A 13,383-nucleotide genomic window follows, 5' to 3' on the forward strand; every position below is an offset into this window, starting at 1 on the left:
GAAGATCCCTGCCCTAGACAAAACGAGCATCCATCTAAGGGGAAAAAGGGTCATGTGCGGGTGAACCTCCGCTTTAAGCACAGACCCCCCTTCAGCACAGATGGACCCCCCATTCAGCACAATTCCCCCCCCCTTCAGCACAGACGGACCCCCCTCCCTCATCCCATTCAGTACTTCAGATCAGCCATCAGTGCGGCACAGGCCGCAGGTTCCCTGCTGTGCCTGTGTGACATCCGGCCCAGGACTGCTCAGACAGCCTGCGGCCGCGAGACTCTTCAATACCTTCTTGATTTTCCAGGGGGAGTCATTTGCCCCCCCTTGCCCTATAGAGCGGATGCCCATGATCCCCGCTGAGCAAGCGGATGGTTAAACACGGATCATCATGGGATCCACACGTCTGAAAGGACCCATATACTGTATGTTCCTTGCAAACATTTATGTTCTCTGTAAATGTAACTTTCTCAAATTTGTCTTACAGCTTCCCTGTCGGTAATTTACAAACAAGAATAGATTGTTGCGCCTGGACAAGAAACCATGGACAAGATCTTGGAAGCCGTCATGCAGTCTACTTACCCCATGTATGTCAAGCAAAGCTTGGCTCGAAGAGTGATTGAGGCCTCCAAGCAGCCCATTGACAGTGAGCAATGCTGGTCAATGCTAGAACTTTCCACCAAGCTTTTCTTTTTGGGCGAGTCACGTTTTGCAAGGGAAACTGCCAGAGAGGTTCTAGAGGTCTATGGAAGGTACCATCCAGAGGAATTTGAAGAATTTTTCAATGTCAGGTTCATCTTGAACCTCCTGCAAGAAGGATACGGATCTCTTGGAAAGAGGCATGCCTTCATATTGGACTACATCCATCTTGGGCTTCATTTTCTTTTAGACAAACCCTCCACAGAGGATATTTTCAGACTGCTGAGGGTTGAAGTGCTCCGTATCGTCTGCGAAAGACCAAGCCTTAAAATTTGTGTGAGGATCAGCAAACTCCTAACTTCCTACTCGCAGTGCATCCCGATGGGACAACACCAGGTCTTGTTCTGCCAGCAGCTAATCCGATGCTTGGGTCAGTTTCATTGCCATTCCGAAGACGAGGAGGGAGTTATACAGTTCCTGGACCAGGTCAACAGAGTTAGTGGGCTACTGCAGAACATCTGGAGGCTAGAGACATCTTTGATCCTGCCATCCTTAAAGGAATTGTTTGCTGTCATCTCATCAACAGGTATGAAATACTATGTAAGCCATAAACAGGGCCATCTTTAACCACTTAAGACCCGGACCAAAATGCAGGTAAAGGACCCGGACAGTTTTTGCGATTCGGCACTGCGTCGCTTTAACTGACAATTGCGCGGTCGTGCGACGTGGTTTCCAAACAAAATTGGCATCGTTCTTTTCCCATAAATAGAGCTTTCTTTTGGTGGTATTTGATCACCTCTGTGGTTTTTATTTTTTGCGCTATAAACAAAAATAGAGCGACAATTTTGAAAGAAAATCAATATATTTTTTCCTTTTTTGCTATAATAAATATCCCCCAAAAATATATTAAAAAACGTTTTTTTCCCCTCAGTTTAGGCCGATACGTATTCTTCTACATATTTTTGGTAAAAAAAAAATCGCAATACGCGTTTATCGATTGGTTTGCGCAAAATTTATAGGGCTAGATTCAGGTAGCTGCGCCTGATCTTACGGCGCCGCAGCGTATCGTATTTACGCTACGCCGCCGCAACTTACAGGAGCAAGTGCCGTATTCACAAAGCGTGTTTTATGTTAATGTGTGTTGACCTGACGTGATTGTCAGGTCATGCGCCGTCCGTGTACATATCCCAGTGTGCATTGCTCCAAATGATGTCGCAAGGACGTATTGGTTTCGACTTGAATGTAAATTACGTCCAGCCCTATTCGCGAACGACTTACGCAAACAACGTAAAAAATTCAAAAATCGAAGTGGGAACGACGTCCATACTTAACATTGAGTGCGCCTCATAGAAGCAGGCACAACGTTACGCCGAAAAAGCCTTACGCAAACGATGTAAAAAACGAACGCCGGGCGCACGTGTGAATCGACGTAACTAGGTAATTTGCATATTCTACGCCGAAAACAACGGAAGCGCCACCTAGCGGCCAGCGTGAGAATGCACCCTAAGATACGACGGCGTAATAGAATTACGCCAGTCGGATCTTAGGCTAATGTCGGCGTATCTAGCTTTCTGAATACAGAAAGTAGATACGCCGGCGCAGCTTTGAATTTACGTGGCGTATCTATGGATACGCCGGCCTAATTCTTTGCTGAATCTAGCCCATAGTGTTTACAAAAAAGGGGATAGTTTTATTGCATTTTTATTAATAATTTTTTTTTACTACTAATGGCGGCGATCAGCAATTTTTTTCGTGACCGCGACATTATGGCGGACACATCGGACAATTTTGACACATTTATGGGACAATTGTCATTTTCACAGCAAAAAATTCTATAAAAATGCATTGTTTACTGTGAAAATTACAATTGCAGTTTGGGAGTTAACCACTAGGGGGCACTGAAGGGGTTAAGTGTGACCTCAAATGTGTTTCTAACTGTAGGGGGGCGGGGCTGGACATGTGACATCATTGATTGTGTTTCCCTATATTAGGGAACACACGATCAATGACAGCACCACAGTGAAGAACGGGGAAGCTGTGTTTACACACAGCCCTCCTCGTTCTTCAGCTCCAGGGACCGATCGGGGGACTCCAGCGGCGATCGGGTCCGTGGGTCCCGCGGCCGCAGTCAAGGAGCTTTGGACTGGGTCGCACTTAAAGAGGACGTACAGGTACGTGCTTGTGCCCAGCCGTGCCATTCTGCCGACATATATGTGCAGGAGGCGGTCCTTAAGTGGTTAAGGCCTCTTTCACACAAGGCGGAATCCGGCGCTACGGAGTCCGCGAGCTCAGCGGAGAGATTTCTCCGCTGATCTCTGCTGAGCCTGCGGATGACAAGTCCCTCTCTGCTCACTGAGCGAGGAGGGGCTTGTGCAGCGCCGCTGTCTCCTATGGAAAGATCTGATGAAAACGCACAGCATGTCCGTTTTCATCAGATCTCACCCGATCCAATCCGCCATGGACGGATGGCGACGTATCGCCATACATCTGATTTTATCAGATCGGGTCAGATGTCAGCGGACATGTCTCCACTGACATCCGACGCTCCAAAGGATTGTATGGAGCAGCCGTTCAGGTCCGCCGACAAAACTGACAGGCGGACCTGAACAGTCCAAGCGTGTAAAAGGGGCCTAAGGCAGGGCAAATGGGGCAGCTGCCCTGGGCACTGTCGTTGTGGTGGGGCCCAAACTAGCTGCCTCATACTTGCCACCTATCCCAGTTTAAATTCCCTTGTCCCTTTAAGTTTTAGTCCCATGCTGTGTCTTGATTTCTCAGTGTGAAGTGCTGCTACTAATACTGCCCAGCTCTGCACTATTGTTGTGTACAGATGACTCACCTGCTGACCCTGTGTTTACATGTAAATAGCCGGCAATGTGTCAAATGTGTAACGGTCACCACCGTTTACGACCTTCCATCAACCCACGACAGCTCATCTGACACTCCAACCATCCAACAGACATCAGACATCCCATTTCCTAGAATAACGAGACTTGCTCTGTGTTCCGGTTTCAAATGCAAGACCACTTTAATGGCTAGCTCTCAAGTTTATATACAGTTAAAGCATGAAAGGAACAATCAAACTCTCCACCCACCCATCACACCCTGGGGGGGGCTTCAATACACCTTCAGATGGCTAATTGCTAAACATTCCAGACATCTCGGTGCTGGGCTATAATTATCATGATCTATTCACTGCACCTGAGAAGTCACATTCCTTCATTAACAGAATTCAAACAAAACACCATCACACAATGAATACCCCTTAATCCACATCTTTAGACAGACGTTCTGTCTCCGCATACAGCTTGACAAGTTCCATTCCACACACACAACAGTATTTAGCATACATCATGAGAGATCCTGGACCAGACTCAATTAGCATATCAACAGTCTACACAGAGAGATGAGTCATAGAATAAACCAACACTTTGCAATATCTCCTGCAATATGAGCTATCAGTAATGTCCCCTGTCCTGTAATTTAGGATATAATTTCTCAGTCACCCTATGGCCCTATCGGACATAAGGTGACCCTAGACATTAGACTCCTTGGTGACGCCGGTACAGGAGTACCCCTCATCCTTCCAAAGTCTCTGTTTGTCCCGGGTCATTCCGTTACAATATGTAATTAGCGGCGGCATTCAAATGTAAATAGCTGCATCAGGCAGCATAGATATGTAAATAAAGATCGGCATTCATACAGTATGTATAGCATGCCCCCTGCAGTGAGGAGATGATGTGCTGTAACCTCTAGCCTCCAATCAGTGAGCAGTATTACTGTACAGTAATCTTTAGCGACCAATCACCAAGCAGAAATCATGTGCTATAACCTCTAGCAACCAATCAGTGAGCAAGGAGCCTAGGATCGGCCCTGATGTCTGTTCTCCTGTGTCTGACATTATCATTCAGTAGCCAGACTGGCAAACCTAATGTAAATTCAGGTAACCTTGCCGTTCCACTAGCAACATAAACTAAGCTAAAAATGTTAGGCAGCAGATTTATTTTGAAGATCTCTTGGCTCATGGGGCTCTGAGTTGTTCCAAACCCTGCAATGAGCATTGTGGTTTAGTGTTCAGACTCCGAGATGCAAAGATAATGATATGATCTATTGATGTGCTTCACAGATGAGTTGGAGACTCCCTCGAATTCCTTGGCGAGTGTGGTCCAGTACATTCCACTGGAGCTTATGGAAGGTGTTGTCCGAAATCTGGCCAATGCTGACAGCATCACAGATGCACAGATGATGACTGCCATCAACAGGTAAGTGTATCCGGAACACCTGCATTGCTACATGCCATAGCAAAAGATAAAAATCAGGATGTTACATTAAAATGGATGTAAAGCCGCTCTCATCCTTTCTAAACTCCTGCCATAGTGCTGATCTATAAGGATATAGATGCTTCCTGCATGTTTCCTTACCTGTCAAATGTCTCCCCTCTGTCTGTTATAAGAACTGAAAAACTGCAGATTCTGTGGGTGGATCTGTTGTCTAGAGCTCTGTGGGTGGAGTCATGATGTCAGTAGACTCCCCACCCTCCTCTACACTCCCCTTGTCAACATGCATTTTTTCCTATGTATTCCTTACACTAAATTCTGCTATGATCACTAACATCCAGTCAAAATCCAGAAAAGTAACCATGTTAATTCAGAAAAGGAGTGGGGGTGGGAATTAAAAAAGAATGCCTGTCTCCAGGCTAGTGCATGAGATATGTAAATAACCTGTCACTCACAGCAAGGGGGCGGAACGGACTAAGGTTTTTCTCTGTAAGTCCGTTTTATTTCACTGAACAGTAAAAGAGGATTGCTCAGAGCTGGATTAACTCTGCGTGGCAAGACTGGGCACAGATGATAGGAAATCTTGTACTGTACATTGTGACAGCAAAAAAATAATAATAATAATTTTCGGGTTTATATCCACTTTAAGAACAACGGGCCATATTCTGAGTAAAGTTACGATGGAGTAACTCAGGATACTCCATCGTAACTCCCTTTTTTGACCCGTGTATCTATGCTCCTGATTCTTAGAATCATTTTCTCATAGATACACTTAAGATCCGCCATCTGTAAGTCACTTACACTGGCGGATCTTAAATGCAATGACGCCGGCCGCCGCTAGATGGCATTTAAGTGAAGGAGTCATTTGCGTATGCAAATGATCCTTCTACGCCGATTCACGAACGAGTTCGCGTCGCGTAACCGTCGCTAACGTCGTTTGCGTAAGCGGAAACTTACCCCTGCTATATGAGGGGTAAGTTTCCGCAAGTCTCGCGTAGGCCATGTTACGGATGGCGTCGGGTCCCCGTCGTGTTTTTTTGTCGGATACGTCGTTTACGTAAGTCGTTCTTGAATACGACTTTACGTCAATGACGCACACGTCGGCGTCATTGACGTTTTCCGCCGAGAACTGGAGCATGCGCACTGGGCTTTTTGCAGCCCGGCGCATGCCCAGTTCTTTTGTATCGGGGGCGCGCTTCATTTGAATAGAAGCCGCCCCCTTGGAGATCCGCCAGGCTACGCCGGGACACTTACACTCCGCTGTCCCAACTTATGGAGCAAGTGGTTGGGGAATACAACACCTGCTCCATTAAGTTGGGACAGCGGAGTGTAAGTGCCCTAAGCGAAGCTGGCGGAGAGTTACTCAGAATATGGCCCAACATTTTCCAGCTACCATCGTTAGGTTTCTCTTGACCTTTAAATAATACCAGTTTACCACCAGCCAAAGGTAAAGTTGGAAACCCGTAGATCAGACTGCTGTTGCCACCAGGGGCCTAGCTATGTGTGATGAGGTCCCATTGCAAAACCGTAAGGCCCCTTTCGCACTGGGCAGGGGAGGTGCAGTGGCGGTATAGCAGCACGGTTTTTAGAGCCGCTATACCATCGGATTTACCGCAATATTTTTTCGGCCGCTAGCGGGGGTTAAAACCGCACCGCTAGCGGCCGAAAAAAAGGGTTAATATTACCGCAGTTTCCTATTGATTTCAATGGGAAGGAGCGGTAAACACCCCGCTCCTATATCGCTCCAAAGATGCTGATTGCAGGAGATTATTTTTCCTCCCGCCAGCGCATCGCCTCAGTGTGAAAGCCCTCGGCCTTTCACATTGAGAATGCTGGGGCAGGATTATTTCAGGCGTTATTTATGCGCTAATACTGAATTCTCACATACAGAAGAGCATTGAAATCCTTGCATCCGCAGTTGTGGTTCACTCCCGTTTCCCTAGAGCTGTTACACCCAGACTGCTATAAACCAATATACAACTAGAGTTCATGTCCCATTGTAGAAATGCCCTCCGGTGTTTGCAAAAGGAAAATTAAAGCGGAGGTCCGGCATTAAAAAAATAAAAATAGCTATGGAGTGGGAAGGGAGGGGGGTTCCTTGAAAATATATATATATATAAAAATGTTTGTGTTGTCTTCTTGCGTGTTTGGTGCGGGGAGGGAGGAACAGAGACAAATGGGTAGATTCAGGTAGGGGCGCCTAAACTTAAGGACGGCGTAGCCTAGCGTGTTTACACTACGCCGCCTTAAGTAAGAGAGGAAAGTACATGATTCAGAAAGCATTTACCTCCTTACTTAGGGCGGCGTAGTGTAAACACGGCGGGCGTAAGGGCGCCTAATTCAAATGACTTGGAGGGGGGCGTGTTGTATGGAAATGAGGCTTGACCTCACGTTTTTTGAAGTTTTTTTACACTGCGCATGCGCCGGGCGCCTACACTTCCCAGGGCGCATTGCGGATAAGTACGCCGTACGGGCCTATTGATTTTGACGCGGACGTAAACGACGTAACTCCCGATTCGCGGACGACTTACGCAAACGACGTAAAAAATTCGAACCTCGCGGCGGGAACGGCGGCCATACTTTAACATTGTTATTCCACCTCATAGGTGTAATAACTTTAGGCCGCCTAAGGCCTTACGGAAACGACGTTAATCGACTGCGGCGGGCTCGCGTACGTTCGGGAATCGGCGTAAAAGCTCATTTACATAATCTACGCCGGCCGCAATGGAAGCGCCACCTAGCGGTCAGCCAAAACATTGCAATCTAAGATAGGACGGCGCAAGCCGTCCTATCTTAGATATGTTTAAGTGTATCTCTGTTAGAGAATACACTTAAACATAGGTCGGTGCAGATTCACAGTTAGGCCGGCTTATCTGTAGGTAAGCCGGCCTAACTCTTTCTGAATCTACCTAAGATACCGTACTAAGAACACTGGACTAGACTGAGGGCCAGATTCTCAAAAGAGTTACGCCGATGTATCTACTGATACACCGGCGTAATTCGAAGTGCATGAGCTGGAGCATGCGCACTGGGCTATTTTTCAGCCCGGCGCATGCGCAGTTCAAAAGGCACGGGGGCGCGCTTAATTTGAATACAAGCCGCCGCCTTTGAATTACGCGGCCATACGCCGGGCCATTTACACCACGCCGCCGCAAATTACGGAGCAAGTGCTTGGAGAATACGGCACTTGCTCCAGTAAGTTGCGGTGGCGTAGTGTAAATGGCTTACACTACGCCAACGCCGATTCTACGAGAATCTGGCCCTGAGTCAATAAATGCATGACCAAATGGAGATGGAAACTTGGAGAGATAAATAAGTGTTTTTTTTTTTGTAAATGTTGAAATGTAATCACTATCCTGATGGAGGAATCAGTTAACTATGTTACTATGCTACAATGCTACGTTGATGATGTACGGAAGACGTCTTGAGACTCACCTTCCCTTTTGTTTTGTCTTGTCGTGTCACTTTGGGGGGGTTGGCAAAACTGATGTGCAGAAAGAGTGGCGACACTTGAATTGGCTCGCACAGCGTTGTCACTCTCCATACAGGAAAAGCTGGTCACCTCACCTGGCATTTACTATCTAATGCTGCATTTTTTTTAGAAAACAAATTTAGCAAGGGGAAGTATTGTTGCAGCTAATAACGAGACAGAAATGTGGATTTACTGACGCTTAAAGGGCCAGATTCACGTAGCGCAGCGGATCTATAGATCTGCTCGATCTACGTGATTTAAGATCCGCTCCCGCAAGTTTAGGAGGCAAGTGGGTAATTCACAAACCACTTACCTCCAAACTTGCGACGGCGGATCCTAAATCCCCCGGCGGAATTCAAATTCCGCGGCTAGGGGAGTGTACTATTTAAATCAGGCGCGTTCCCGCGCCGATTTAAATGCGCATGCGCCGTCCGGGGAATTTCCCGGCGTGCATTGCTCCCACTGACGTCGCTAGGACGTCAGTGGTTTCGACGCTTACGTAAACGACGTCCATCCGTATTCTAGAACGACTTACGCAAACGACGTTAAAAAAATTTAATTCGACGCGGGAACGTCGGCTATACTTAACATTGGCTGCGCCTGATGAAAGCAGGGGTAAGTATACGACGGGTACGCCGCTACGGAAACGTCGTAAGAAGACTGTGTCGGGTCCGCGTACGTTCGTGAATTCGCGTATCTCGCTGATTTACATATTATTTATCGTAAATCAGCGGGAACGCCCCCGGCGCCATTTTTAAATGGAAAAAAAGATCCGACAGTGTAACACAGTTACACCTGTCAGATCTAAGCCCTATCTATGCGTATCTGATTCTATGAATCAGGCGCATAGATAGGACCAGTGTAAGTCAGAGATACGATGGTGTATCTGTAGATACACCGTCGTATCTCTTTGTGAATCTGGCCCAAAATATTTAATTTTGGGTGGAATCTCTAAGAAAAAGCAAAATTGTCCTTTTATGGCAGGTAAGAAAAGATAATATTCTTTCATTGTGTATGAGATTTGGGCTGCGCAATTCTCCGAAGATATTGATTGTTGGGGGGGAACCACTGGAGACATATTATTACTGACCTTGAATGGCGCCTTTCCTGTGCGGGTGGTGCGGTGGAGGAAGAGTACTGAACAGTAAATGGACGTTGTTACACGGGATTTATCAACCAGGCCGTTGATGATGTTCGTTATCCCTGATAAATGTTTGATTTTTTTGTGTTGCTTTTTTTTTTCTGATTTCATCTTTTTACTGTAAGTTTATTGAAGTCTAAGGTCCAGATTCTCGTACGAGTTACGCCGGTGTATCTCCAGATACGCCGTCGTAGCTCTGAGTCTGAGCCGTCGTATCTATGCGCCTGATTCTTAGAATCAGTTACGCATAGATTTGTATTAGATCCGACCGTCGTAAGTCTCTTATGCCGTCGGATCTTAACTGCATATTTACGCTGGCCGCTAGGGGCGTGTATGCTGATTTACGCCTAGAAAAATGTAAATCAGCTAGATATGCAAATTCACGAACGTACGCCCGGCCGACGCAGTACAGATACGCCGCTTACGTTAGGCTTTTCCCGGCGTAAAGTTACCCCTGCTATATGAGGCGTACATGCGGCGTACCAATGTTAAGTGTGGACGTCGTTCCCGCATCGAATTTTGAAAATTTTACGTCGTTTGCGCAAGTCGTTCGCGAATAGGGCTGGGCGTCATTTACATTCACGTCGAAAGCATTGGCTTCTTGCGAGTTAATTTGGAGCATGCGCACTGGGATACTTTCACGGACGGCGCATGCACCGTGGGGTCACATAAAATTTACATAACACACGCCCACATCTACCAGATTTGAATTAGGCGGGCTTACGCCGGGCCTATTTACGCTACGCCGCCGCAACTTTGGTTTGAGAATACGGCACTTGCCTGTAAAAGTTGCGGAGGCGTAACGTAAATAGGATACGTTACGCCCGCACAAAGATCCGCCATTCTACGTGAATCCGGGCCTAAATTCTTTTTTAAACACTTCAGCGTCAGAAAGGTTTTACCCCCCTTCCTGACCAGGCCAATTTTTGCGATACGGCACTGCTTCGCTTTAACTGACAATTGCACGGTTATACGACGCTGTACCCAAATAAAATTGGTTTTCTTTTTTTTCCCACAAATTGAGCTTTCTTTCGGTGGTATTTGATCACCTCTGCGGTTTTTATTGTTTTTACTATCGGTACTAATGGGGGCAATCAGCGAGACTGATTCAGTGATCGGTGCTAAAAAAAAAATGCACTGCCCCTCTATAAATGACACTGGCAGGGAAGGGGTGATCAAAGGGTTAAAGGGGTTGTAAAGGAATTCCCCCCCCCCCCCCCCCTAAATAGCTTCCTTTCCCTTAGTGCAGTCCTCCTTCACTTACCTCATCCTTCCATTTTGCTTTTAAATGTCCTTATTTCTTCTGAGAAATCCTCACTTCCTGTTCTTCTGTCTGTAACTCCACACAGTAATGCAAGGCTTTCTCCCTGGTGTGGAGAAAGCCTCTTGAGGGGGGAGGGGGCGAGCAGGCAAGTCAGGACACTCTCTACTTTGCAGATAGAGAAAGGAGCTGTGTGTTAGTGGGTGTCCTGACCCTCCTGCTCGCCCCCTCAGGAGGCTTTCTCCACACCAGGGAGAAAGCCTTGCATTACGGTGTGTAGTTACAGACAGAAGAACAGGAAGTGAGGATTTCTCAGAAGAAATAAGGACATTTAAAAGCAAAATGGAAGGATGAGGTAAGTGAAGGAGGACTGCACTAAGGTAAAGGAAGCTATTTAGGGAATTACCTTTACAACCCCTTTAACCACTTCCAGACCTGCGCACGACGATGTACGTCCTCTTTTTAAAGATTGATATCTCGGTAACGGCAGCAGCTGCTGCCACAACCGAGGTATCGATCTTTAGGGTGCGCGGTCTGGAATCCGATAATGGCGGTCTCCGCGGCGGATTCGCCGCGAGATCGCCGTTATCGGTGGCAGGAGAGGGCCCCCCCCCCTCCCGCCGCTCTCCCGCGCCCTCCGCCGCTTACCGTAGCCGTCGGTAGCGGCGGAGGCGATCGGGTCCGTTCGGCTGCTGACTGGGGACGAGACTGAAGGAAAAATCTCCTTCGCCCGTCCCCATAGCTCGGCTGGGCGGAAGTGACGTCAAAACGTCAGTCCCGCCCAGCCTCTTAAAGAGACAAATTTTTTTTTTGGTCATTTGAAAAAATGACATTTTTTTTTTTTTTTTGCATTTAAGCCCAAATATGAGATCTGAGGTCTTTTTGACCCCAGATCTCATATTTAAGAGGACCTGTCATGCTTTTTTCTATTACAAGGGATGTTTACATTCCTTGTAATAGGAATAAAAGTGATCAAATTATATATATTTTTTTTTTTTGTGTAAAAAGTAATAAAATAAATAAAAATAAATAAGAAAACAAAAAAAAATTTTTTTTAAAGCGCCCCGTCCCGACGAGCTCGCGCGCAGAAGCGAACGCATACGCGAGTAGCGCCCGCATATGAAAACGGTGTTCAAATCACACAAGTGAGGTATCGCCGCGATCATTAGAGCGAGAGCAATAATTATAGCCCTAGAGCTACTCTGTAGCTCAAAAAATGCAATCTCTAGAATTTTTTAAACATCACCTATCGAGATTTTTAAGGGTAAAAGTTTGACGCCATGCCACGAGCGGGCGCAATTTTTAAGCGTGACATGTTGGGCATCATTTTACTCGGCGTAACATTATCTTTCACAATATATAAAAAAATTGGGCCAAATTTATTGTTGTCTTATTTTTTAATTCAAAAAAGTGAATTTTTTCCAAAAAAGTGCGCTTGTAAGACCGCTGCGCAAATACGGTGTGACAAAAAGTATTGGAATGACCACTATTTTATTCTCTAGGGTGTTAGAAAAAATAATATATAATGTTTTGTGTTTTAAGTAATTTTCTAGCAGAAAAAACTGTTTTAGTCTTGCAAACACCATTTCTGAAAAACACCTAAGGTCTGGAAGTGGTTAAGTGTGTTCCTAGGAGGTGCTTTCTAACTGTGGGGGGGGGGGGATGCTGTGACTGGAGGAAACCAGAGATCCATGTTTCGGATGTTGCTTAGCAGAAACAAAAGATATTAATTTTCCTCTCTAACAGAACGGTGGTCTGCCTTGATTACATAGGAAGAACGCCGTTCTGCCTCTCCTGTGAATGATCGGAGGGTCCTGGTGGGCATCGCAGCCGCCAGACATGCTGATTGGCTCCCGATATGTCCAGTCACAGCCGGAGCTGGGCTCCGGCAGTGCGCGCGCGCGCCCCAGAGCCATGAAGAGGAATCGCGTACAGGTCCGTGATTTTGCGCTTAAGGGCTGCCCTGCCGCAGTATGGGCTAGATTCAGGTAGGGGCGCACATTGTTATGGCGGCGCAGCGTATTGTATTTACGCTACACCGCCGTAAGTTAGAGAGGCAAGTGCTGTATTCACAAAGCACTTGCCTCCTAAGTTACGGCGGCACGTAATTCAAATGAGGATGAGGGGGCGCGTTTTATGTTAATTCTTGGTGACCCGACGTGATTGACGTTTTTCCCGAACGGCGCAAGCGCCGTCTGTGGAGTTTCCCAGTGTGCATTGCTCCAAAGTACGCCGCAAGGACGTCATTGGTTTCGACGTGAACGTAAATTACGTCCAGCCCTATTCGCGAACGATTTACGCAAACAACGTAAAAAATTCAAAATTCGACGCAGGAACGACGTCCATACTTAACATTGCGTGTGCCTCATAATAGCAGGAGCAACCTTACGCCGAAAAAGCCTAACGTAAACGACGTAAAAAAATAGCGCCGGGCGTACGCAAATTTGTGAATCGGCGTATCTAGGTAATTTGCATATTCTACGCCAAAAACGACGGAAGCGCCACCTAGCGGCCAGCGTAAATATGCACCCTAAGATACGACGGTGTAAGAGACTTACGCCAGTCAGATCTTAGGCTAATGTCGGCGTATCTTGCTTTCTGAATA

At 46.7% G+C, this 13,383-nt stretch overlaps 1 protein-coding gene across 1 annotated transcript in view; it reads left to right on the forward strand.

Annotated features, from left to right (window-relative positions):
• Nucleotides 1–481: 481 nt before the first annotated feature.
• USP35 (ubiquitin specific peptidase 35) overlaps nucleotides 482–13,383 on the forward strand; it is a 53,756-nt gene continuing 40,854 nt past the window's right edge. Inside the window, exons 1-2 of the mRNA XM_040339962.1 lie at nucleotides 482–1,216; nucleotides 4,754–4,889. Of these exons, the coding sequence (XP_040195896.1) occupies nucleotides 535–1,216; nucleotides 4,754–4,889 (818 nt within the window). The 5' untranslated portion in view covers nucleotides 482–534. The remainder of the gene's footprint in view (nucleotides 1,217–4,753; nucleotides 4,890–13,383) is intronic.

Source organism: Rana temporaria, chromosome 2 (assembly GCF_905171775.1).
Source record: "Rana temporaria chromosome 2, aRanTem1.1, whole genome shotgun sequence".
Taxonomy (NCBI): domain Eukaryota; kingdom Metazoa; phylum Chordata; class Amphibia; order Anura; family Ranidae; genus Rana; species Rana temporaria.